Source organism: Trachurus trachurus (assembly GCF_905171665.1).
Source record: "Trachurus trachurus genome assembly, chromosome: 24".
Classification (NCBI taxonomy): Eukaryota; Metazoa; Chordata; class Actinopteri; order Carangiformes; family Carangidae; genus Trachurus; species Trachurus trachurus.
The window spans coordinates 3,755,119-3,781,082 of NC_139910.1; the positions used below are offsets into that span (position 1 = coordinate 3,755,119).

The following is a 25,964-nucleotide window of genomic DNA, read 5'->3' on the forward strand; positions in this document are numbered from 1 at the left end:
TTAGTCATTAGCATTAAAAACACACTCTTTTTGGTTGTGAAATAAGAGTAAAAGGTGAAAAACGGAAGAAAAAAAACGGAATTTCCAAAAATTAAAATGGAAAAAACTGAATTTGGGAAAAATAAAACAGATTTTACAGTGGTTAGTGGTTGTTAAGACTGGAAAAGCTGTATGCAGATGAACTGATTAGATTTTTGGTGTCTAAAGGTCAAAGGTCAGAGCAGCTTTTAGCTTTTAGTTGAAACTCGAGACGTTGAGCAGCAATTAGGACGAATTTAACCACAAATGTTTCAAGTTTAATGTGATAATGAACCAACAGGAAGTGACAGAACAGTGTGTGTGAGAGTGAGAGTGTGTGTGTGAGAGTGAGTTCAGCTCTGTGATGTGAGTGTCGCTCTGTTACTGTCGATCTGCCCCCGGGGTTTTTTTTCTTCTTCTTCCAGTCAGTGAACACATCACAGCTCTGTTACCACGTGAGCCGCTGGCCGGACGGACGCTGCAGCGAGCGGAGCAACAATCAGCTGTTTGTCAGCAGACGAGTGGGTCGACAGTGACACACATAACTGAGGCCGACGCACACAGAGCTGCTGCTGCTGCTGCTGCTGCTGCTGCTGCGGTGAAATGTGTCGTCCTCTCAGACTCACAAAGCGACAGATGCTGCGACTCCAAAAGCGTCCAAAAGCAAACACACTGTGTGTTTTCATCATCTGGGCCCTGATCTGGGCCCTGTTGCATCACTTTAAGGCTTTAAGGATTTTGTGTTAAAGAGACCGACAGAAACACTTTAGCTCTTTAGCTCTTGAACGCTGCAGCTCTGAGTCTGTGGATGTTTGCAGTGAAGTGTGATGTGATAAACATGGACGCCGCGTGTTGCATCAGCTTTTTAACATCAGTTACTGTTGTTGTTAAAATGATCTTGATCAGTTTGGTTCAGTTAAACCTCCAATAGAACGAATCTCCTTGTTGTTTACAACTACTTCCGGGTAGAAAACCAGCATGAGAACAATAGTGACGGACGAGAGTTTCACTATATCTCATTTTTCATGTCACTATATCGCCGTTTAGACTAATCTGATGTTTGTCAAGTCTAAAAAACCAATGATTGGACAAACATTACTATTTATGTGTGCACGTTTTTGTAATTAGTCATGGTTATCATAGATTAGCCGGGCTAACGGTTAGCTACCTGTTTAACTTTAATAACTCAGTGACTCAATAAACGCTCCATGAAAAAATATTTTCTCCAGCGGATATCTGAGTTACAACATGACTGAGCTAACTGGAGTAGTTTCATTCTGATGTTAGCTTAGCTGCTGCCGTTAGCTTAGCTACCGCCGTTAGCTGTCCCTGTCAGCTGAGCCACTGATGCTTTCTAGCCTCGTAAACCAGCCTCTCCCGGAAATGCATTTCATTTCATTTCTGAGGGAGAGTCTGGCCTCATCCCCGCTGTAAGCGTTTGGCCTGAAACCCTCAGAAGGCCGAGCCAATCAGCGTCGCCGCTGTGATTGACACAGCACGTTGGCCAATCAGGGACCGACTGGTGCAAAGCCCCGTCACTACACCAACTTGCTGATTGGCTGAATGGGGTTGTCTGTCAACGCTACTACCAAAGATATTAAACCGTCTTTGTTACTACTCCCGCCCAGCTCCCGCCCACCCCAAACGCTTACAACGGGGATGAGGCCAGACTCTCCCGAGAAATGAAATGAATTGCATTTCCGCGAGAGGCTGGTTTACGAGGCTAAGTCCTGCTCCCCATTAGAATATTTATTAAATTCTGTGATTAATCAATCATCTTTAAGATGTCAAAAACAGAAACATTGAGACATTTTCAGATGTTTCCTTTTCCCTTTCATTATCTCAGTGCACATCTCTGTTAGATTCAGATTATTGATTATTGACCTGATCTGCACCAAAGTGTTCAAACTCATAGATCTCATCACCATAGATACGTCTGATTTATCTTATCTCATAAACTGATGAAAGTAAATGATAATGATTATTATGATGTGTGATAAAGTCATAAAGTCAGTGATTTGGATCTGACCCAGAATGCAACAGGTTCTTGGAGGCGATTAACTGATAATGATTGATTGATTGATCGATGTGTGGACTATAGCTGCTCCTTTTCACACTGTGGATGTTTTCAGTCTTTTACACATCGACTCCAGATGTTTCCAGAGGTTTCAGACAGTCGTCTCTCTCACTAATGGACGTCGTGTTGTTGAGCTCTTAATGCAGCAGAGCAGAGGTGAAAAAACATCAAAATAACACAAAGTACAAGTCAACGAGTGTGAACACATGAAGAGCTGCAGCTTGAAAAGTTTCCATGGAGCAGCTGCTGCAGACGTTTTCACAACTTCACCTTCTGCACCAGCGACTCTGCAGCAGCCAGACAGTCAGCAGCTCCTCAGAGTTCAATCAGGGCAATTGATGAGTTTCTGCATCAGTGAGTGGATCAGAAACCTCAACAAACAGCTGCTGCAGCGTGTGAACTTTGTTCTGTGTCACCACAGACTGAGGCTCTTTGTGTTGTGAAGGACAGGTGCGTTCAGGTGCAGTCAGGTGCGTTCAGGTGCGTTCAGAAAAACAGAACAAAAATCCTCTGTGTCATAACAAAGCTGCAGTTTGTTTGCAACACAGTGAAGATGTCGAATTAGTTTAATTCAGTTTAATTGACTCCTTAACGGTGTGAGAAACGTTCATGTCGTCTTTAAGTCTGATTTTTTTTTATGACTTATTGACTTATATTAAGATTTATTTCATCACATTTACAGACAGTCGACAGTACGGAGGAGCAGAGAGGTCATGAAGCTTTTTCTATGATATGTAGGATTAGAAATTGATAAATGAACAATTTATCATCAATTAATACTTCAAATTTAAGAATGGATTTACAAAAATATCATAAATCTGTCATTAAATGTACAATGTAGAAAAAAATAATAATAGTGTGAGAAGGGATTTGTTAAATGGGAATAAACAACCAGACTATTATTGGCCCGTCAGAATAAATGTCGAAACTAAAAAAGTATGAAGCTCATAAAGGAAACAGAGATTAAAGAGGAAATCCTGTTATTTCCTCTTTTTCTGAACAATGTGTTTTGAAATTTTCATTTAAATTTCATGAACATAATAGAAACATGATATTTTAATCCAATACAGAAAATAAAAGTCAGTTACAGAGAAAACACAAACAGCTTCTCTCTTTGGAGTGGCAGTCTGAATAAAAACCCTTTATTTAACAGGGATGGACCAACGCGTATTGTCTTCTTTAGGGTAAGACATAATGAAGCACAGGTGTCTCTATTTAAAGATGTGATCATGTGATCATAGGACACCACCCAACATGACAAACAAACCAAAAAAGAGGAAGAAAAAGAAAAGGACAATAGTGAAATATACACATTTCATAACAAAAAAACCAACTATTATAACAAAAACCTTTGGTGATTTTACGATTAGGGCCACATTGAGAAAAAAAAACACAGACTTCGAGAATAAAGTCCTAAATTTACAAGAATAAAGTCGTAAATAACGAGAATAAAGTCGTAAATTTATGAGAATAAAGTCGTACATTTCCCTACGAGAAAAAAGTCATAACATTACGAGAATAAAGTTGTAAATTTACAACTTCATTCTCGAAGTTTCTGATTTTTTTATTCCCTAATACTCCCTCGTATGTTTTGGAGATGTTTTTAAGGAAATAATTCTAATTTTCTAAATACAAAAAAACAAAACAGTTTATTGAGTACCTTGATGAGCACCTCATGATTTTTTACAACCTACACTTTTTTTTTACATCTCTCCTTGGACCCAGGTTGCAGCTTCTCTCTAAACGCTTCATTACGTTTCCTGTGACGCCCATAAAAGGAAATATACATATAGTGTCATTTACAAGCTGAGTCCAAATCTATAAAATACAAATAAAAGCAGCTGTAATAGTTTGTCTTTATGATTTGATGTCTTTGAGAGAGAGAGCAGTGATCACTCATCATCTGTCTCCAGATGTGGAGAAGCTGTCGACACATCTGTCTCTGCAGCTTCTGTCTGTTCTGACTCAACATCTGGAGGACAGGTGTTTCTGAGGTCACACTCTCTTCTCTTCCTCTTCTTTCTCTCTTTAATCCTCCTCTTCTCTTCTTTCCCTCTCTCTCTCCGCTCATTGGTTTAAACTCGTCTGTTTAACTAGAAGCAAAAAGAACAGATTCAGCCACTTTCACTTTATTTGTCTTCGTCTCCACTCAGGAGGAAAAAAAGAAAATCCTCCAACCAATTTAACACAGAAGCTTTTATTAGCATGAAGACTCTTTCTCTTTCTCTCAGTGTGTGTGTTCAGTGCACCAGTGTGTGTGTGTGTGTGTGTGTGTGTGTGTGTGTGTGTGTGTGTGTGTGTGTGTCTTTAATTTCTCACCTGACTGAGGTCGTTAATGGAGACGATGTTCCAGAGGATTTTAATATTCAGGCCAGAAGCTGGAAATAGATCCGCTCTGTTCCCTCTGAGTTTAAAACGCTGTAATGTGACGACGATGATGATGATGACGATGATGATGATGATGATGACGATGATGAAGATGATGAAGAGCGCTGGTGCATTGTGGGAGATGCTGTGACGAGCAGTTTGTAGTTTGTCAGTGAAACCAGAGACTTTGATCTGAAGTGTCGCGTTTTATTGATAAAAAGTGAAAATTGGAGAAAACGTTCACACTCGTATCATTGATAATTGATTATTGATAATTGAATATTGCTTATTGCTTATTGATTATTAAAGGGAACGTAGCAGCAGCGGGACGTTTCAGTCTGACTCTGCTGATTCTCTCGTCCTTTTATTGTCGTTGCTCAACCTGGTTTTTACAGCCCAGAGCCGGTTGCATCACTTCCTGTCAGCTGCTCTGTGTGTGTGTGTGTGTGTGTGTGTGTGTGTGTTCAGTGCACCAGTGTGTGTGTGTGTGTGTGCAGCAGGTCTGATCTTGTCTCTGCTGCAGCATCAGGATCAGAGCTGGTGCACTGCAAAAACTCAAAATCTTACCAAGAATATTTGTCTTATTTCTAGTCAAAACAAATATCATTATACCTAAAATAAGACTCATCACATAAAAAGTAGCTTGTTTCTAGACACTTTTTACTTCTTTAAAGCAGATTTTCACTTGAAATAAGTAGAAAAATCTGATAGTGGAGCAAGTTTTTCTTCCTTATTACAAGCACAAAATCTTGCTTTCACTGGCAGATTTTTCTACTTATTTCAAGTGAAAATTAGTTTGAAACAAATGAAAATTATCGAAAAACAAGTTCATTGTCAGGTGATGAGTCTTATTCTAAGTGGAAAGAGATTAGTTTTGACTAGAAATGAGACATTTTGACAAGAAATAAGACAAATATTCTTGCAAAGATTTTGAGTTTTTGCAGTGTAATGATCATCACTGAGGAGAAGTGATCGTGTTGATCGGACGGAGATGTTTCCCTGAAATGTTCTCATCATCAACTGAGTGATCAATAACACACACTTAACACACACTTTACATCTGCTGTGTGTGTGTGTGCGTGTGTGTGTCTGTGTGTGTCTGTAGGGAAATGATCGGTGGTTATAAAATGCAAAAACTCGTCCTGTGTAATAATGAACTCATTGAAACCGGACGAGTGAAGCAGGAAGTATAGCCAGAGCCTGTTGCCGTGGTTACCCAAACTTCAGTGTTGAAGAATGTGATGAAAACCTCCTCTTCCTCCTCTTCCTCCTCCTCTTCCTCCTCCTGCTGCTGCTGCTGCTGCTGCTCGGATCAATGAGATGATTGTTTCCCACCGATCGATTGTTTTAACTGACTGATTGATTCTGCTGCAGCTCAGACACAGAAGTGACTGTGGAGGGAGTTTACAGACACACACACACACACACACACACACATACAGTGTGTGTGTGTGTGTGTGTTGGGGGTCTAGTTTTTCCAGTTCTCCCTCATGCTGCTGGTTTGTCGTTGGTTTCTTCTCCATGGTTGTAAACCCCCTCGGGGCCGGAGCAGCTCTTCATTCACTGTTCGTCTCTGTTTTCACTGTAAATAAAGTTATTACAAAGAGTAAAGTCTCAACCAGACTCTGGTCTCCTGAACTGGACCGGGTCCAGGTCTGGCTCCAGGTCTGAGTCTCAGTTAGAAGTCGGGTCTGTTTATTGTGAATGAACAAAACCTCTCAAAGCCCATGATCGCCTGTTTGAGCCCCTTTCTAAGCTGCTTCATTCCTGACACACTTCTCAACGGTCCTTAAAACCTGACCTGAGACCTGAGGCAGCCGGACTCACCGGCATTAATTCTTGGAGCGGAAAGTTGTTAATTAATTGGAAGTCATAAAAGTTTCATCACCTGCTGCAGTTTTTCCTCTGGATTTTGATCATTTTCATCAAAAATCTTCTTTAACCGTCCGTTACCTGTTACACAGAGCTGAACAAGTCACATTCATTGATGAGTTGATCAACAGAACAATTACGTTTTTTGCCTTTTTCTGTCATTTTCAAGCAGAAACTGTTATTCAACTATTTTGATAATCGAATAATCGGTTTGAGTTAAGTTTAATTTTTAGTTTTTTAATGAAAAAAAAGCCCAAATTCTCTGATTTCAGCTTCTTCAATGTGAATATTTCTGGTTTCTTTGTTCCTTTATGACAATAAACTGAGTCTCTCTTTGGTTTGTGGACAAAACAAGACATTAGAGGACGTCGTCTTGTGGTTTAGGAAACACTGATTGATGTTTTTCAATATTTTTTAACATTTTATTGACCAAACAACTAATCGATTAATGGTTTAAATAATCAACAGATTGATCGATAATGAAAATAATCATTATTTGCAGCTCTAGTCGCCATCTTGCTTTTATCCTGCAGCACATTGAGTTTATGCTTGTCATGAAATGTGTTGTATAGATAAAGGTGACATTGGTATTACATTCAGTCCTCAGTGTATTTAAGTGGTTGAACAAAGTGAAAGTGTGTGTGTGTGTGTAGAGGAAACTAACGTGTGTGTGTGTGTGTGTGTGTGTGTGTGTGTGTGTGTGTGTGTGTGTGTGTGTGTGTGTGTGTGTGTGTGTGTGTGTGTGTGTGTGTGTGTGTGTGTGTGTGTGTGTGTGTGTGTGTGTGTGTTGCAGAGCCTGCCGACCGGCGCCATGGAGGACGGGAAGCCGGTGTGGGCGCCGCACCCGGCCGACGGCTTCCAGCTGGGAACCATCGTGGACATCGGAGCCGACAGCCTGACCATCGAACCGCTGAAGCAGAGGGGGAAGGTGAGGAGGGGGAGGGGGCGGGGCTATGAGGTCACAGGGGTCACCAGGTCACACACACAAGCTGTGTTGTAAATCTCCTCCTATCACGGATGTAGTGCACTATATAGTGTGTTTGCCATTTTGTAGTGTTGTTCGAATTCTCCACGATTAATTTCATCCACTATGTAGTGGACGACAAAACACCCACAATGCACTGAAAAATTGAGTGAACAAGCGATGTACACTACTTTCTACTCCTGTATCCCACAATGCAATGCGGCCGTGTTTTTCCAGAGAAGAAGAGCAAGCTAATAAGCATGTTAGCTACGATTTCTTTAGGTTATTTACCAATAAACTCCTCAGACGTATTTGCCTGAGCAGCAGGAGTTGGGCAGCAGCATCCCAACATTAACAGGCAGCATTAATTATCAATCTAATAAAGAAACTGTAGTAGAATATGGAGTAAATACGAGCTAACGAGCTAAGCTAATAGCCACAGCTCACACAACAGTAGTCGACCAAACCAAACTTCCGATATTTCAACAGTTTATTGTCCGAGTAACACAACCACACACAATCACATCCTCAAATGTCCCCGCAAGTGTCCGGGTTTTCTTATTTTATTTTTATGTGTCCAGTTTGTTTACATGATTCTCGGCGCATCTGCTTCCGTCACATCAACACCTGGTGCATCTGCTGACGTAACCACGTTCAGAAAATGACCGTGTAGTGTCCGAATTCTCCTCCCGTCGTTCACTATATCGGGAGTGAGTGAATGAGTGGATGATTTCGAACACAGCCACACACACACTCAGCTCTGTCTCACCTGCAGCGTGTTAATGATTGACCTGGTCAGGCGCTCCGAGCTGCAGCTGATCAAACATCCCATCATCACAGTTCTGCTGCTCGTCTTCCTGCTCGTCAGTAACTCACCTCGAGGCTTTTAGTGTCTCACAGAGAGAGAGAGAGAGAGAGAGACGCCCGTTGCCGTGGTAACCCCCTAAAGCTCTCTGTGTGTCCACCCCGGTAATCTGTCCCCCCCTTCCCCGGAAAACACCTCTCTCAGAAACAAAGTGTTCCCGCCTCGGTAAATCCTGTTTACTGTCGCTCCATAAAACACACGACTGTCAGCGGCTGATGGGAACATGAGAGTGTGTGTGTGTGTAACTGGGATTTTAATTAATTTATTGATCTACTGGTAATTGGAAGTCATAAAAGTTTCATTAACTGCTGCATTTGATTGCTAGATTTTCATCATTTTCATCAAAAAGCAGTTGATCAACAGAATTTTTTTTTTTTTTTTTTTTTTGCCATTTTCTGTCATTTTCAAGCAGAAACTGTAAAATTATTTTGGATATTTGGAGTTTTTATTGGACACGTTGAGGTCAGTGACGTCTTTGCTGAATGATTTAAAGATAAAAATTTAATTAACAGTAACCAGATGTATTGATCGCCTGCAGGTCACAGCTCTGAGATCAGTTCTGGTCAGCAGTATAATGTGAGTTTTACGAGCTCCTCGTCACTGTCGCTCTGATCTTTGCTCCTCATTCAAATGATGCTGTGTAAAGTTAACGAGGCCTCACACACACACACACACACACACACTGATGCATCATGTGCATGTTTTTGAGGCTGATAACAGAAGAATAGTTTTTAATTTAAAGGATTATTCCAACATAAACTCTGATCCCAAAGTTTTAGAGTTGATGAATCAACTTTAGTCGCTGTCTCCACTGTTTTCTATTGCTGTAGTTTATTTATAACAATAAGAATAAACTTTACTTATACAGCACAGTTACAAAGTGCTTTACAAGTAAAATGAAATGAGGTAAGAGAGAAGAACTCAAGTGAGCATCATAAAAGTTTAGTGCGGCATAAAACATTTTACTTATTTCTGACTTGAGACGTTTTTTTAACAGCAGAAAACAATAATGTGGATAAAACATTAAAATAAAACACAAATCAGATGTTTCCAAAGACAAAATAAGTTTGGTTTTATGCCTTTCATGGTTTTATCTTTAAAGTTTTCGACTTAAAGCTTCATATTTATTTTTATTTTATTTATTTTATTAAGTTTATGGACAGTGTGCACAGAGATTAAACAAAATAATATAAAGATGTGTGTAGGTTTTAGAGCTAATTTCCATCTAGAGTTCATAGAGCACAAATTCAGACGTCCCAGACCCCAAATAGGATAAAAATAGAAATACCGTATATAACATCTATACACCATCAACAATACATAGAAACATAGATAGAGGTTCCATGAGAGGAGATTAAAAACCACCTTTAAGTGTTTTTCTCAGTGTTTCATCACAAACAGAAGCTCAGCTGTGAGTCTCTGCAGCTTCAGGTGGAAATCGATTTAAAAGCTTCAAGCTGAAGTCACATGAAATGAAACTCTTCACGGCTTCACAACGTCACGTCTTTTAATCTGTGCAGTGGTTTTACAGTACATGCAAGTCTTTGTGTTCGGCACCGAGACGAGATGTTTGACCCTGAGTTTTGTCTCCAAGGAGCCAGCGACCTTTAACAGCCCGTGTTTCCTGGGAAGGTTCTGTTCAGGGTAATAACTTCCCCTTTATTGGTTTCTCCAGAGGAAAGTCCCATCAGATCTGTGTTGCATTCAAAGGAAGGAGGAAAACACACACACATGTTTTTACAGTGTGTGGCTCTGGACAGAAACATGGTTCTGCTGTCAGAGCTGGTTTCCTGTCGCCGTCGGTAACGGTCCGGGCCGGAACAATGTCCAGTCTGTCCGGCTGCGGCCGGTTAGTGCCAGTGTCTGACGATGCGTTCACTGGCTGGCAGGAATCCTGGGATTGGACAGGGCATGATACCCCCTCCGTCATACTATCACTCACAAAGGCTCAGTCTTTCACCACGTCCACGGTCAGACCTGCAGGAGGAGGGAGAGAGAGAGAGAAAAAGCTGTTTGAATTGAAAATTGAATTGGTTGAATTGAATTGAGACAGAGATGAGAAACTGAAGAGAGAAAAATAAACTAAAGAGAGAAAATTAACATCAAGACAAACTGAAAATGAGCTTCACATCTATAAAGTTACTACTGTAATCCTGTAACCCCGGTTCTCTGAGGAGATGGCACGGGACAGACTGTCAATAAAGATGGACTGTCTTTCTTTCTTTCTTTCTTTTTTTCACACATCACATCATGAATCTGGTCATGATTTCTTTCTTTCTTTCTCTCTTTCTTTCTTTCTTTCTTTCTTTCTTTCTTTCTTTCTTTCTTTCTTTCTTGCTTTCACACACATCACATCATGAATCTGGTCATGATTTCTTTCTTTCTTTCTTTCTTTCTTTCTTTCTTTCTTTCTTTCTTTCTTTCTTTCTTTCTTTCTTTTTTCTCTTTCTTTCTTTCTTGCTTTCACACACATCACATCATGAATCTGGTCATGATTTCTTTCTTTCTTTCTTTCTTTCTTTCTTTTTTTCACACATCACATCATGAATCTGGTCATGATTTCTTTCTTTCTATCTTTCTTTCTTTCTTTCTTTCTTTCTTTCTTTCTTTCTTTTTTCTCTTTCTTTCTTTCTTGCTTTCACACACATCACATCATGAATCTGGTCATGAATTCTTTCTTTCTTTCTTTCTTTCTTTCTTTCTTTCTTTCTTTCTTTCTTTCTTTCTTTCTTTCTTTCTTTCTTTCTTTCACACACATCACATCATGAATCTGGTCATGATTTCTTTCTTTCTTTCACACACATCACATCATGAATCTAGTCATGATTTCTTTCTTTCTTTCTCTCTTTTTTTTACCTTTATTTATTCGGGGAAGGCCAATTAAGAGCAAACTCTCTTTTCCAATGACGCCCTGATTACAATAATTAAACCAAACAATTCGACAATACATTATACATGCAAGGTGTAAACATAAAGAAGTAATACAAAAAACAACACTTTCAAAAGGTACAGACAATTTTTCCTACCTAAGTCCTAACAGTTGGGATATTAGGAGCCCGAGTGGAGTAATTTAATAACCAAGTACAGTTTGGTACAGTTGGCAGTGTTGGCTCATGAACTCATCACCAGTAATAAATCTAACTGTAGTGTGAAAAACTGTATCAGGTGGTTTTAGTGTAGAGGGAGAAGCTCACAGGTTTCTAAGTGTCCATCTTGACAGAATCTGACTCCGCCCCCTAATTCCCCTGTCGATCCAAAAATAGACTCATAGTCAAACACCTTTCACTCAAAGCTGCCACGCCCCCGGCCATTACACACAGCTTTAAGCCTCAAAAAAATGTAAACAAGCGAGTTGTGTAATCAGTCGTCAGGAGGGAGGAGAGACAACAACAGACAAAAACACAAACAAAAACTATTACAGGAACCGATGGCGACTGACTCACCGTTGGAGACGCTCTCTAGTGGCCGTTGGAGGAACTGCTGCTGTTTTGGAGACAAACTAAACTTTTATTGTGATGCTGTGTTGTGTTGCATAATATACTTCTGTAGTGCGTGAATTTGCACAGTTAGTGTCGTCTCAAATCGAGTAATGTCTTTGTGCACTCACTGGGAACTAACAATCACAACAGTTGCCAACATCTTCTTCTTTTCTAGACCGTTATTGTCGCCCGTCAACACATCAACCGGCTTGTTTCGTTGATTATTTAATCACCAATACCAGTACTTTACTTGTACTTTTTTTTTTTTGCTTGTGTGGTCCACCTGTTTAAAGTAGCACTATCGCAAATTACAGTTCTTTTTTCGGCCACTAGATGGGGCCAGATGGCGCTAGCATTTGCTCCACAATAACTACATCGTTGGCTATATTTTGTGTACAGATAGCTATGGCTCCTCCCCCGGACCTATTTATTGCATATTTCAGTTTTTTTTACTGCTATTACTGCTGTATTTGCGATAGTGCTACTTTAATGCGAGGTGGAGCTTACTGGCGGAAAACTTTGGTTTCCCGGCATGTTGATTTACATATACATATTATATTCTTCTACGTAGCCCAGACGGCGATCATTGAGGCTGAGAAGTGTCCATCTTCTAACTTTTTGACCGTTATGAGTGAACCATCCGGATACCTACATAAAGTACACTGCATTTGGACAGACTAGTCAGTGTAAACGCACTTACACACTCATAATAGTTAGTGTGAGTAAGGATTCAAACTAAAACACAGCAAAGGTGTTATTGAAGAAGTTTAGAGCCTCATTTACCACAAAAACAGAGAGTTGAAGGAATGAACGGTGTTTAGCTCCTTTTTTCCCTCAGATTAGTCACCTCCTCCTCCTCCTCCTCCTCCTCCTCTTTCTTCTGTATTTTCTCCTCAACGCGACGCAGTGTTGTGGAAGCCGTCCAGTTTGGGGCTGAGAATGTGGACCATGCCGCCGCTGGAAAGAATGAATCGACTGTACAGTCACGTCACCTTGGCACCGCGGCCCGGCCTTGGCCCACTTCAGGTCCGCAGCAGCAGCAGAAGACGAAGGCTCTTTAACTGGGCAGACTGAATGGGCCGGGCCTTAAGAGAGAGGGAGAGAAAGAGCTGGCAGTGATTGGTCTGCAGATCACAGGAACTTAACACCAACACCGGTCTCCAAAACACTGAGGTCACATGTGTGTCCTCATAAAACCTCCAGCATTAGTTCAACACGGTGGGTTTTGTAGCCTGAGGAATGTGACGTGTTGAGAGTTAATACCTCAAGAGCTCAAGTTGTTGTTGAGGCCGGAGGAAGTGGAACAAACAAACAGACTCCAAGGAAACATCATCAAACGTCTCAAACAAGTCAAAAACCTCCAGATTTAAACTTCTCAGACCAATAACCGCATCACACTGCAAAAATTCAAAATCTTTCCAAGAATATTTGTCTTATTTCTTGTCAAAATGTCCAATTTCTAGTCAAAACTAATCTCTTTCCACCCTCAGGTCCTGTTGGGGCTTTTTTTGGTCCCGAAAAAGTTTATTTTTGTTGTCATTTTGGCTGTGATCATGCTAGAACCTTCGTAGGATGCAGAGGAGTCACTCTTCCGAGGCACCTGATGCTCCTAGAAGATCAGCTGTCTAGGTCTTAAAATGCGCCCTGTACAGCATCGGCACCCCTTCTCCTGTTAGGGACCAAAAATGGTCCCGTATTTAACACCACACCACGTCAAAGTAAAAATAGGTATTACAATAATTTTTTTTTTGTTGCTTAGGGCAAGGTGTCTTCTATTGAATGATGTGTAATTTTATCAATATTTTTTATAATTTAACCCTTTCATGGCCTGTTTTAGTGAGGGACCGCTGATGCCAGTCAAAAAAATGTTGAAAAACTGAAATAAAATAATAAAAAATAAAAATAATTTTATTTTCTTCAATTCTTTTGAGAACAGTCATATAGCTGCCTTTGAACAGAGCCAACGTTGATTTGTTTGCTTAAAGTTTGCTGGAGCTTTTTTTTCGTTTTATATGACCATGTACCGTACAGTTTTTTTGACATGTCGGCTAAAAGGCATGATCACGTGACTTCCTGAAAAAAGCATGACGTCATAATATAAACATGGCGAGAGAAGAGTTGACAGACCACCATACTTCTTACTGGACCTCAATCGATCAAGGGAAAGTGGTATAATCTGATGTTTTAGATCGGAGTTTTGAAAAAAGCGTCAAATCTCACAGCGGTCTCCTTCCTGCCTCTTACCCGGGCGGCGATGCACCATTCCCGGGGAGCGCTCTGGGAGGACCCGCTCTCCTCCTCCGGTACGGAGCCGCAGCCGTTGAAGTCAAGGCTGTTGAAGTCCACCCATCACTCCCGCGGCTGGACCGACCCGCTATGCCTGCTCGTGGGGAAAGGATCCGCCTGCTTTGATTTATTCCTTACCGATGAGATGGTTGCCATGATCCTGCAAAACACAAACCTCCAGGGGTTACGCCAGGCACGGGGCCGATGTGATGTGACCGAGCTCCGGGCATTCTTTGGGCTTCTCCTCCTCGCTGGAATCTACCGGTCCCGACCTGATTTTATTTTTATTTTTTTTATTTTTTTTATTTTACTCGGGTCTTATCTAGCTATTTGAAAGTTTTCATTATATTGTGATATTGTGTATTGATTTGATCAGCTTTCAAAACTTGTCAAAAATTGCAAAGAAATCCTAAATCTTTTATTCCAAAAGTTGCATTGTAATAACGTAATCCATGGACGCGCGTGCCCGCGGTGCGCGTGCATTCATGTGTGGGGGGGTCCGTGTGTGTGTCCTGGTGCAGTGGGACTTGACTGGAGTTAAAAAAATATAAGCATTTGCAAACAGCAGCGGTAAATCCAGAAGCAGTCCCAGGAAGCTCCAGGCGCGGAGAACCAGAGAGCGGGTCCTCCCAGAGCGCTCCCCGGGAATGGTGCATCGCCGCCCGGGTAAGAGGCAGGAAGGAGACCGCTGTGAGATTTGACGCTTTTTTCAAAACTCCGATCTAAAACATCAGATTATACCACTTTCCCTTGATCGATTGAGGTCCAGTAAGAAGTATGGTGGTCTGTCAACTCTTCTCTCGCCATGTTTATATTATGACGTCATGCTTTTTTCAGGAAGTCACGTGATCATGCCTTTTAGCCGACATGTCAAAAAAACTGTACGGTACATGGTCATATAAAACGAAAAAAAAGCTCCAGCAAACTTTAAGCAAACAAATCAACGTTGGCTCTGTTCAAAGGCAGATATATGACTGTTCTCAAAAGAATTGAAGAAAATAAAATTATTTTTATTTTTTATTATTTTATTTCAGTTTTTCAACATTTTTTTGACTGGCATCAGCGGTCCCTCACTAAAACAGGCCATGAAAGGGTTAAATTATAAAAAATATTGATAAAATTACACATCATTCAATAGAAGACACCTTGCCCTAAGCAACAAAAAAAAAATTATTGTAATACCTATTTTTACTTTGACGTGGTGTGGTGTTAAATACGGGACCATTTTTGGGCCTTAACAGGAGAATCAAATTTTTTCTGTAGCAGGACCTGAGGGTTACGACTCATCACCTAAAAATTAACTTGTTTTTAGTAAATTTTAACTTGTTTCTGACTATTGCCCCCCCACCCCCCCCCCCCCCCCCTCGCCACCGCACCGTACCTCCGCACCTGACAACTTCTCCCAGAGCGTCACAGGCTGCTGTTCTCAACCAGACTCTGGTCTGGGCCGGGTCTGGCTCCAAGTTTGAGCAAATCAATGAGCAGAGACCCGACCAGGTCCGACCAGTGTTGACCCTGGACCCGATGCGGTCGGACCGCGCGGCAAAAATTAATAAATAAATAAATAAAAGAAAGCCTGTAGTTGTGTTCATAGAGACGTGACAGGTGTGGCACGACAAGCTGTGATCAGCTGTGGTCATTGAATAGACTACAGGTCATTTCAATTTGCGCATCTGTGTTTTTTCCTTTTTATTTTTTTTTATAACATGTATGCGCATCGAGTGAGTGAGTGAGTGAGTGAGTGAGTGAGCGAGCAAGCGCCAGAAACAGCGGGTGCACCAGATGATTGCCAACCGACAAAAACTGAAATGAGACGGTTAAAGAGAAGAAAAACACAGAATATACCAAGAGACTTTGTCCCGAGGAAGGATCGGATGGTGGCCCAGGTTTAGTGATGAGGAAACTGTCACTGTCCGCTGCACATCTGTCAGCAGCTGCTCCAAACAGACACGTCACTAATTTTATTTTGAAGGGACAGATTTGATGCTGATTTTGTTATAACAGTGACTTTATTGCACCTAAACATTAAGCATATAGAACAGACCCGGCTTGAGACCGGCTTTTATTTGCTCAAACCTGGAGACAGACCCGACCCAGTGCAACCGGCATCTCGAGACTCGCCTTTTTTTCCCTTTTTTTAGAGAATTGACAGTAGCCTGGGCTGCATGACGGTCTGGGAGACGCTGTGTGCTACTGTAGGGGGGTGAGAAGGCTCGCGGTTCAAATGATGTAGACTTGATCTAAAGTAGGGACTATTACTCTGTCTGACCAGAGGGGGGGACAACACGTATCCCCACCAGGGATAATAAATGACCAGAGGGGGGGACATCGAAAACAGAGGGGGGGAAAATCCCCACCATCCCCCCCGGCAAATCGCACCCTGAGCATACTGATGTGTTGAACTTACAGGCTTGTTACTATTAATTATCATGATAAATAAAACTCAACCTGTCACACAGCTCCATGTTGTCTCTGTGTGGTGTTCAGGGACAGTCAGGACAGTCTGAGGACAGAGTTTATATTAATGCACCGTGACACTGTGGCAGGTCTCTGTTCTCTCCACCGCGACGTGCGCCTGGCGGTTTTTTTTTTTTTTTTTTTTTTCCATATATCAAGCTCCGGTAGCACAACAGCTTCTGCTCACCTGACTCTGTGCAGCTTCTTCATTAAATCCAAACAGTCCGACACAGCGACGCACTGCTCCTCTTTGACTCTAAAGTCTCTGTAGCTCATCAGCTGGAACTCGACGTCGTGGACCAGAAGCGACGGCGGCGTCTCGGACTTCCAGAGCAGGTACAGCGCAGCGTTGTGACCTCAACCATGGTTGATGAGAGAAGAAATGTTGTTGTAGTGAAAATGGGCGGGCTCGTGAATTTTTTGACATTTAAAAAAAAAAAAAAAAAAAAAAGGGAATTTTTTGACACGAGTCAAAAGGAGCGTCAAATCGCGACAAACCGCGTATCTCGCGTTTGGTCGCGCGTCAGAACTCGAGCGAAAAAAAAACGTTCCTCGTGTTTGGTGGGAAGCCCCTTGCGGGACCACCAAACACGATGAAATAGACGAAGACGCGAAGGTCCCGTCGCCATAAAAGAATCGCGTGTATTGTGTCGCAAAAAAAAAAAGTCGCGTATACCGCGTCTCGCGCCTAATCGCGTCTTTGCGTCACGGCCTTTTACACCGCGGACGTAACGAATAAACGGTGACGGTGTGAACGAACAACATAGAACAGGACCAGACGTGGCGTTGTTTCCTCTTTTCACCGACAGCTCCACTCTCCCTTACTTACACTAACTACTGTTATTGTTGAGGCAGAGAATTGTGGGATTTGTAGTTTTTGACCAATCGCAGGTTGTGCTCTTTCTTTTTGTGATTTTCCCGGTTCACGGTTTTTTTTAGGGGCAAATGCGAGTGAAATGCTCGCCCATGGTGGGCATAAGAACATTTAAGACCTGAACACAATAATTCAACAAATTTAAGACATTTTAAGACCTAAAATTTAGATTTTCACATTTTAGACTTTTTAAGACCCCGCGGATACCCTGTTATTTCATATAAAAGTTGAAGTGCATACATATTTTATGATGCTGTGTATTATATATTATATATTTAAGACCATCTTAGAATTATCTAATAAATGTAATACTTTTTAAGGCCTTAATTTTAGATACATGAATTTAAGACTTTTTAAGGATCCACGGATACCCTGAGAAGTTGTGCGCTCGCAGCAGGACAGATAATCAGATGGATAATCGGTAAAGTTAATAATTTCACTTAATGTGGCCATGAATAAATTAATTTCGATGTTTCGCCTGTTATTAAACACAAATCTTGAATAGGTCTCCGCTGTTTTCACATTTAAAAAGGTCTTTGTTGTCTTTGTACAGAGACAATATGAGATTTGCTTGTAGCCACAGCACTTAAAAAACCCACTGTAACCTATTTTCATACGCACACCAGCCTCGCTTTCAATAAAACACACACTTGCATTCCATAATTGCGATCAGTGAAATATATGAAAACAATAAAATACAATTTAAAAATGAGAGAAAAAAAATTCCAAATTCTTCGACATATTTAAACTTAAAAAACGCTTTAGGAGTTCCATGGGTGGGGTCCTACAATTACTATGAAACATCCAAATACCTCCATACGAGATGTCCGTTCGTCGTTGTAAACCATTGGCTGCTACAACAAGGATAAAAACAGAGATCACATTCATTTTTTCCAAACAACTTTTCCATGTGGCGGCTTCAGGACACTTGGGTCAGTGCAGACGAGCAGTATGGAGGTATCTGGATGTTTCATAGCGTGTGTTTTGGATGATTCAAAAGTCACACACGCCACAATAAATTAATCGTTAAGATTCCTAAAAACCGTCACTTTCCAAAAAAAGATTATGATGGAAGTGAATGAAGTCTGGCAGAGGAAGACTTGTTCCCTCTAGACAAACAAGATGGTGACAGCGACGGTGCAGCAGCAGCAGCAGCTTCAGAAACCTCCATCTTTGTTTCAGTGACAAAATGAGTTCATGCAACAAGGAGTTTTTTTTTTCTGATGAAGCAACAAGAACAAACTTTTCATATCTACAATCTTCTGTTTTCATGAGTGGACTGGATGGTTAATAATGCACAGACGTGTTGACCGTCCTCCCCTACCCTAACCCTCTGATCCTGTTACCTCCTGTCTCCAAATAATTCATCAGTCTTCATGTCTCCAGCTGCAGCGGTTAAAGGTTTATTCATCCTCTGGACAGTTGGATTTAAAACAAAGCTCAAACTTAAACAATAATGTTGGAACAGAAGGAAATAAACATCTAAAAAAGACTGAAAATCCTACAAAATAAAAGACAGGAAATGACATTTAACTTGACATAAAGGTGTTAAACCATCAGTGATATATTAAAAACACTAGAGATAATAACATTGATGTTTCTCTCCTTCTTTTCTATTCTTTCTCTTCTTTCTTTCAGACATTTTTGGCTCCTATAAACCAGGTCTTCCCAGCAGAGGACGATGTCAACAAACATGTGGAGGACAACTGTGAGTTCATCATTTTCCTTCTGATGTGTCTCTGCTCTTCACTCTGACTCAGGCCTGAAACTTTATACTGTTGATACTAGACATAAAACTCATAAAAATCACATACGAACATGAACTCCTTTTGTAGATTTTACTCTGAATCCAGACGTTACAGTTTTAACTTCTCGAGAGCAGATTTAAAGCTTCTCTGCATCTCATCTGAATAAATAACAAACTGTTGCTGCAGCAGAGACTGGAAGTTTCTTCCTGCAGCTGCAGTTTTTCCTTCAACACAGTTTTTGTGTTTCCTGTGATGTGAGAAACTGGAGCCTGGAGAAGAATCATCGTGCAGAGAAGAAAGATCTGCACACTGTTATTTAAAGGGATAGTTCAACAGTTTGGCAAATTAGCCCATTGCCATAATCCCTATAGTCTTAGCAGTAGGTTCGTTACCTTTAATTGTCGGTGCAAGGTGTTTTTAGAACGGCGGACCAGAGCCGTGAGCTGCTCAGAGCTACACTACGGAAGCAAATACACAATCCAACAACTCGACAACGCTCTGGTGGACAAGTTGTGAGCTGCACATTCACCACGCTATGAGATAATAACACAACGTTACCAGACAGAGTTGTTTTAGAGGGAAATTCATGCAAAACCGCTGATGCGCGTTGCCTTCAGGGACAGTTTTTCATCAAGCAGTCTCTGTATTTCCCTCTAAAACAACTCTGTGTGGTAACGTTGTGTTATTATCTCATAGCGTGGTGAATGTGCAGGTCACAACTTGTCCACCAGAGCGTTTTGGAGTTGTTGGATTGTGTATTTGATGAGTTTGATGAGGGAAACCAATATGGAGCTATTATTGTTGCAATATTATTTGCAAATGCGTATCTCAATCTGTGTGTGCGTATTCAGATCTGTGTGTGTGTAATATGATCTGTGTGTGTGTATTCAGATCTGTGTGTGCGTATTCAGATCTGTGTGTGTGTATTCAGACCTGTGTGTGTGTAAAAAAAATCTGTGTCCGTATTCAGATTTGCAAGTGAAGACAAATCTGCAAGTGCATGCAAAGATCTGTGAATGTGAACACAGATCTGTAAGTGTACATAGATCTGTAAATGTGTAAACCGATCTGTAAATGCGTACTTAGATCTGTAAATGTCTGTCATCACTTACAACTCAGGCAGGAGCTCTCAATTGGCTGTGTTTTTACACGTGACTTTTGCAACACTTCTGCCGCGGCAGATCTGTGATCTGCAAATGTGTAGAAATGAGATTTGTCTGTGACCTCAGTGTTCCTTTGCCCTGAGCTCAGGCTCACAGGCTCATGCTGCCTGGCTGCAGTACCGCGGTCCGTGTACTAAGTATAATTCAATTACGTCGTTCACTTTGTACCATGAGAAATGTCGTTTTTACTGGGGTAAATGGTAATCGTTTAGGCGATTTGTTGTGAATTAAGTATTTAATTCGTTTCGGAGTTTTTCTTCTTCTTTCTTTTAAATTGTCCGTTGCTGTAGCCATCAAAACGCGGAGCTTTTACTTTGAAGGCTGGTTCCGGCTCTCGACTTCCTTTTTCAATTTTCATTGTACAAGTTGGAGAAAGGAACAAGCGGGCACTTCGGTGCGCTGAATTGCGTTGTACGTCTCACGTCAATCAAACAGGAAATACCGGTAAAAACGACATTTCTCATGGTACAAAGTGAACAACGTAATTGAATTATACTTCGTACACGGACCGGGTCGGTACTGCTACTGCAGCCAGGCAGCGTGAGCCTGTGAGCCTGAGCTCAGGGCAAAGGAACACTGAGGTCACAGACAAATCTCATTTCTACACATTTTCAGATCACAGATCTGCCGCGGCAGAAGTGTTGCAAAATTCACGTGTAAAAACACAGCCAATTGAGTACGCATTTACAGATCGGTTTACACATTTACAGATCTATGTACACTTACAGATCTGTGTTCACATTCACAGATCTTTGCATGCACTTGCAGATTTGTCTTCACTTGCAAATCTGAATACAGACACAGATTTTTTTTACACACACACAGGTCTGAATACACACACACAGATCTGAATACGCACACACAGATCTGAATACACACACACAGATCATATTACACACACACAGATCTGAATACGCACACACAGATCTGAATACGCACACACAGATTGAGATACGCATTTGCAAATAATATTGCAACAATAATAGCTCCATAAACCAAGAAATCCCATGAGCCTCCGTAGCGTAGCTCTGAGCAGCTCACGGCTCTGCTCCGCTGTTCTAAAAATAACTTGCACCAATAATTAAAGGTAACGAACCTACTGCTATGACTATAGGGATTATGGCAATGGGCCAATTTGCCAAAATGCTGAACTATCCCTTTACAGTAATCTTTTGGATCGTGCATGTGTTTTATGTCCTTTTTGTCCCTCCCTGTTGCCTTAACCTTGTCTCCATGTCTCCGTCGTGTCCCTCAGGTTCTCTGATGTACCTGAACGAAGCCACTCTGCTCAACAACGTCCGCGTGAGATACAGCAAAGACAAAATCTATGTGAGTCCCGACACGCAGAGAGGAAATAAAAATAACACACTGTTCGTTTTATCCAGCTGATACACACACACACACTGACACACACGCTGCAGCATGTAGAGCCCGTCCTCTGCACAGCTCACACCCACACACTGTGGATAAAACCAGTGATGGTGATGATGTAACCAGGACTGTCTGCTCTCTGAGGAACGAAACGTCGTCATTTTCTTTAAATAAACTTTTTTCACTCTCCAAAGATTTTCATTATTATCCAGAGTCTAAATAAAGTGGAGCAGACCAGATGTCCTCAGCCTGTAAAAATGTCCCCACCCACCGTCTCTACAGAGACTTCATCACTTTACACAAGATGAATCATTCCCAAGAGCACGTTTCCTCCGTTCTCACTCTGAAATGTTTTAATTTCTCAATGAACATTTTTGGAGAAACATTTAAAATGTTCAGAATGATTTAATGTTATTTCAGTCTGTTGGTGGACGCTGACCTCTAGTGGCTGAAACGTCTCACTTCAGGTTGTAGTTATTAAAAACAGACACAGAGAGGATTTTAGTTTGTGCTCATTTAAAGGGATACTTCACCCAAAATCAATAATTCACCAATCATCTTCTCACCATCATGCCAAGGAAGGGTTTGGAGAACTTTCGGAGTCATCAAAACGCTTTAGGAGTTCCAGGGGGGGTCCGGCTGGTGACGGGTTTTCATATAATGGCGGCGGATAGAGTTCACTTTTGAATCGTCCAAAACACACACTATGAAACATCCAAAACTCTATCTGCCGCCATTATATGAAAATCCGTTCCCAGCCGGACCCCCCCTGGAACTCCTAAAGAGTTTTGATGACTCAGAAAGTTCTCCAAACCCTTCCTTGGCATGACGGTGAGTAGATGATTGGTGAATTATCGATTTTGGGTGAAGTATCCCTTCAAGTCTGCATAAATGAACAAAAACATATTCAAATACATAAATGTATGTAAGCAAATAAAAAGTTGCTATGACTAGCTGGCCATATAAATGTGCTGGAGTGATAATCAACAGGCACGTTACCTTGTAAACTTGAGTTGTGACATGATTTTGGGTGAAGTATCCCTTTAATAAAAACGTGTTGGATGGAAATATTAGAAATCTGCAAAATGACCCAGAATTTATTTTAACATGTTTCTGAATTTATTGCGTCACTGGTGAATCAGTTTTAGTGAAACACAGTAGGAAGTGAACTGATGTGTTGCAGCTCTGGAATTCTGGGAATTGTAGGAAATATCCTGATGTAGCTTCAGGGATCAGTGGTTTTATCACCTCGTCGTTCCTAAACTTCTCCTTCTTTTCTCCTCCTCCTCCTCCAGACGTTCGTGGCCAACATCCTGATCGCCGTCAACCCGTACTACGACCTCCCAAAGCTTTACGCCCCGGACACCATCAAGAAGTACCAGGGCCGGTCTCTGGGAACGCTGCCGCCGCACGTCTACGCCATCGGTGAGTGTCGTTGGGGAGGTGGAGCCTCAGTTACCATGGGAACGAACGAGCCTCTGGGCCTTGTTATTTACCTGTCACTCCAGTTATCAATGAAGATTTTCTCTTAGCTGAAGTGTGATGCTTTTATTTTGAAGGAAACAGGTTTCTTTGGATGCTTCCTGTCTCAGTCTTATTTTCCCGTTGTTGTTTTTTTAGTTAAGATAATTTCTCTTTAAACATTTTCAGGACCTGAACATCGTCCTCACTGTTTATGGTAAAGCTCAGATTCACAGTGAGACGACAGCTCCACCTGCTGGACAAACGTGATCATGTAAACTTTAGGAAAACTTTTAAAGTCTTAACTTGTTTTTAATTTGTTTTAAATTGAACTCATCTAAATATATTCTCTATGTTCTTTTCATATTAACTATTATATAACTATAATGAGTCGATGCTGCTGGTTTCCCTCTGTCCAGCACCAGGCAGCACTCAGCGCTCAGAATTCCCACAGTCCCCAAACATCACAGTCTCTATCTTGTATCTTATATGTCTGACTGTGTGTGTGTGTGTGTGTGTGTGTGTGTGTGTGTGTGTGTGTGTGTGTGTGTGTGTGTGTGTGTGTGTGTGTGTGTGTGTGTGTGTGTGTGTGTGTGTGTGTGTGTGTGTGTGTGTGTGTGACAGCTGACAAGGCGTACAGGGACATGAGGGTCCTGAAGATGAGTCAGTCCATCATCGTCTCTGGGGAGTCTGGAGCCGGGAAGACGGAGAACACCAAGTTTGTGCTCAGGTGAGGAAGAGGAAGAGGAGGAGGAGGAAGAGGAAGAGGAGGAGGAGGAAGAGGAGGAGTGAAAGTTTGTTTGAACACAGAAAAAAGAAGAACAAATTAAAAGACAACAGTAAAAAAAACAATGAAACTTAACAATTATTTATGTTTAAAAGGAGTGGGGAGAAGCTGAAGCTTATTTAATCCCACCCCTTGTCCCTGTGTTAAAGGAGCAGTGCCGTGTTTTTACAATTGATTACTCTAGTCTCAACGGTGATATAGTGACGTGAAAAATGAGATATATATATATAGCAAAACTCTCGTCCATTGTTCACATGCTGGTTTTCTACCCATATGTATATGTAAACAACAAGGTGATTCCTTCTATAGCATCAAATCTTGCATATTTTCAACTGCTGAAGAGAAACATGAATGCATCGTTCATCACCCACTGGTGCAACTCATTCTTTGAGATTACAGAGTAAATGTGAACAGATATACAAACCCAGCATCTTTGATCTAAAACCAGTGCTCAGACTGAACACAAGGATCAAACCTAACTTACAGACCTGTAATAAACTATTATAGTATTTGTGTCATTGGATTGGATGGTTTGGTTATTCATTTATTAGCACAAACGGTATTGAAATCTCCAAAACCAAGAAGCAAAGATTAATGAAATGTCCTGCAGCTTTTCCAGAGATGACACAAACCCTGTGGACTCATAAAACTCCAGTTCAGGCCAGTTTATATAAAAGTAATCTTCAGTTCATTCATTTAAGTTGACATTTAAGGACCTAAAATTGTTCCCCATATCACTTCTGAAACTGCCATGAGGAGGAGGAAACACTCCACAAGAGTCACCACTCTAAACTAAACTCTGCTGCTCCGTGTGTTTCAGATACTTGACGACCTCGTACGGGACCGGTCAGGACATCGACGAGAGGATCGTGGAGGGTGAGAGACTCAGGTCCTGTGTGTGTGTGTTTCTGTGTTTCTGTGTGTGTGTGTGTGTGTGTGTGTGTGTTCCTGACGTTAACGTGTGTGTGTGTGTGTGTGTGTGTTGTTGTGCAGCCAACCCTCTGCTCGAAGCGTTCGGAAACGCCAAAACGGTCCGCAACAACAACAGCAGCCGCTTCGGGAAGTTTGTGGAGATTCACTTCAACGAGAAGGTGAAGAAGAAGTTTTTTTATTTAGTTGTGAATTAATTCTGATGTTTAATTTATGACGTTTAATTTCTCAGCCTGAACTGTTTGTCTCATGAATAAAAACTAAGGAACTAAACGAGCAGCAAATGAGCTTCCTAGATATTTACTATAGATCAGCATATTTCCCTATAGAGAGCACACACACACACACACACACACACACACACACACACACACACACACACACACACACACACACACACACACACACACACACACACACTTTATCATCTGTTGTTTCCCCATTAGCCACTTCATTAACTGCAGTTTTCTTCCATTTAAACTGATTTTAAATCTAAACTCTGCAGCTTTATTCAGCCCCTCAGCCTCATTAATCACAAGTTTCTTGATGCAGTTTAACACGTTTACAGAACAAAAACATGAAGCTGGAAACCACAGCACACAACAGAGGATTATGTAATTTACTTAAATATATATAGATATATCATACATATAATAAATGTGATAATATATATGATAAACCTTTATTGATCATGATAATTCACTTGTTTCTGCAGCAGAGGAAATTAGATAAAACAATAAATCATCTGTTAAAGAGAAGTTATGAACATTATAAATATTTTTATTTGTAAAGATAATTACTTATGATGGTTCAATGGGAATAAAAGTTATACTGTAGCATTCACTTTAAAAATAATACAAATTAAAATATATATAATAAAAATGAAATATAAATTATATAATATACAAAATATAATACTTAAATATATTGCAGTGTTGTTTACACATGAGTAATGTTGCGTTCAAGACGACTCGGAATTCTGAATCTCCCAGTTGAAAACTGAGATTTCCGACTTCAAAGCGCTCAGGAAGCGCCACACCAGAATAACCAAAACCATGGCGACTGGGACAAACTTTGCATTCAAAGTGCTTCACATAGCGAAGGCATTAAAACATTACAAAGGACACAAAAACAATTTAATAAAGAAGCATCAAAGAGAAATAACAACATGAATTTATGTTAATGTAACCGTAAGTAAATATTGTACATTTCATAACATTTTAATGTATTTTGGCATTTTTTTTA

At 40.9% G+C, this 25,964-nt stretch overlaps 1 protein-coding gene across 4 annotated transcripts in view; it reads left to right on the forward strand.

Annotated features, from left to right (window-relative positions):
• The window catches only part of LOC311007683 (unconventional myosin-VI-like), a 127,185-nt gene that overhangs the window by 16,244 nt on the left and 84,977 nt on the right, over positions 1–25,964 (forward strand). For all 4 annotated transcript variants that reach the window (XM_084000950.1, XM_084000949.1, XM_084000951.1 and 1 more), the window contains exons 2-8: positions 7,128–7,262; positions 18,898–18,967; positions 21,426–21,499; positions 22,837–22,966; positions 23,627–23,732; positions 24,610–24,665; positions 24,783–24,880. In XM_084000950.1, the coding sequence (XP_083857076.1) occupies positions 7,146–7,262; positions 18,898–18,967; positions 21,426–21,499; positions 22,837–22,966; positions 23,627–23,732; positions 24,610–24,665; positions 24,783–24,880 (651 nt within the window). In that variant the 5' untranslated portion in view covers positions 7,128–7,145. The remainder of the gene's footprint in view (positions 1–7,127; positions 7,263–18,897; positions 18,968–21,425; positions 21,500–22,836; positions 22,967–23,626; positions 23,733–24,609; positions 24,666–24,782; positions 24,881–25,964) is intronic.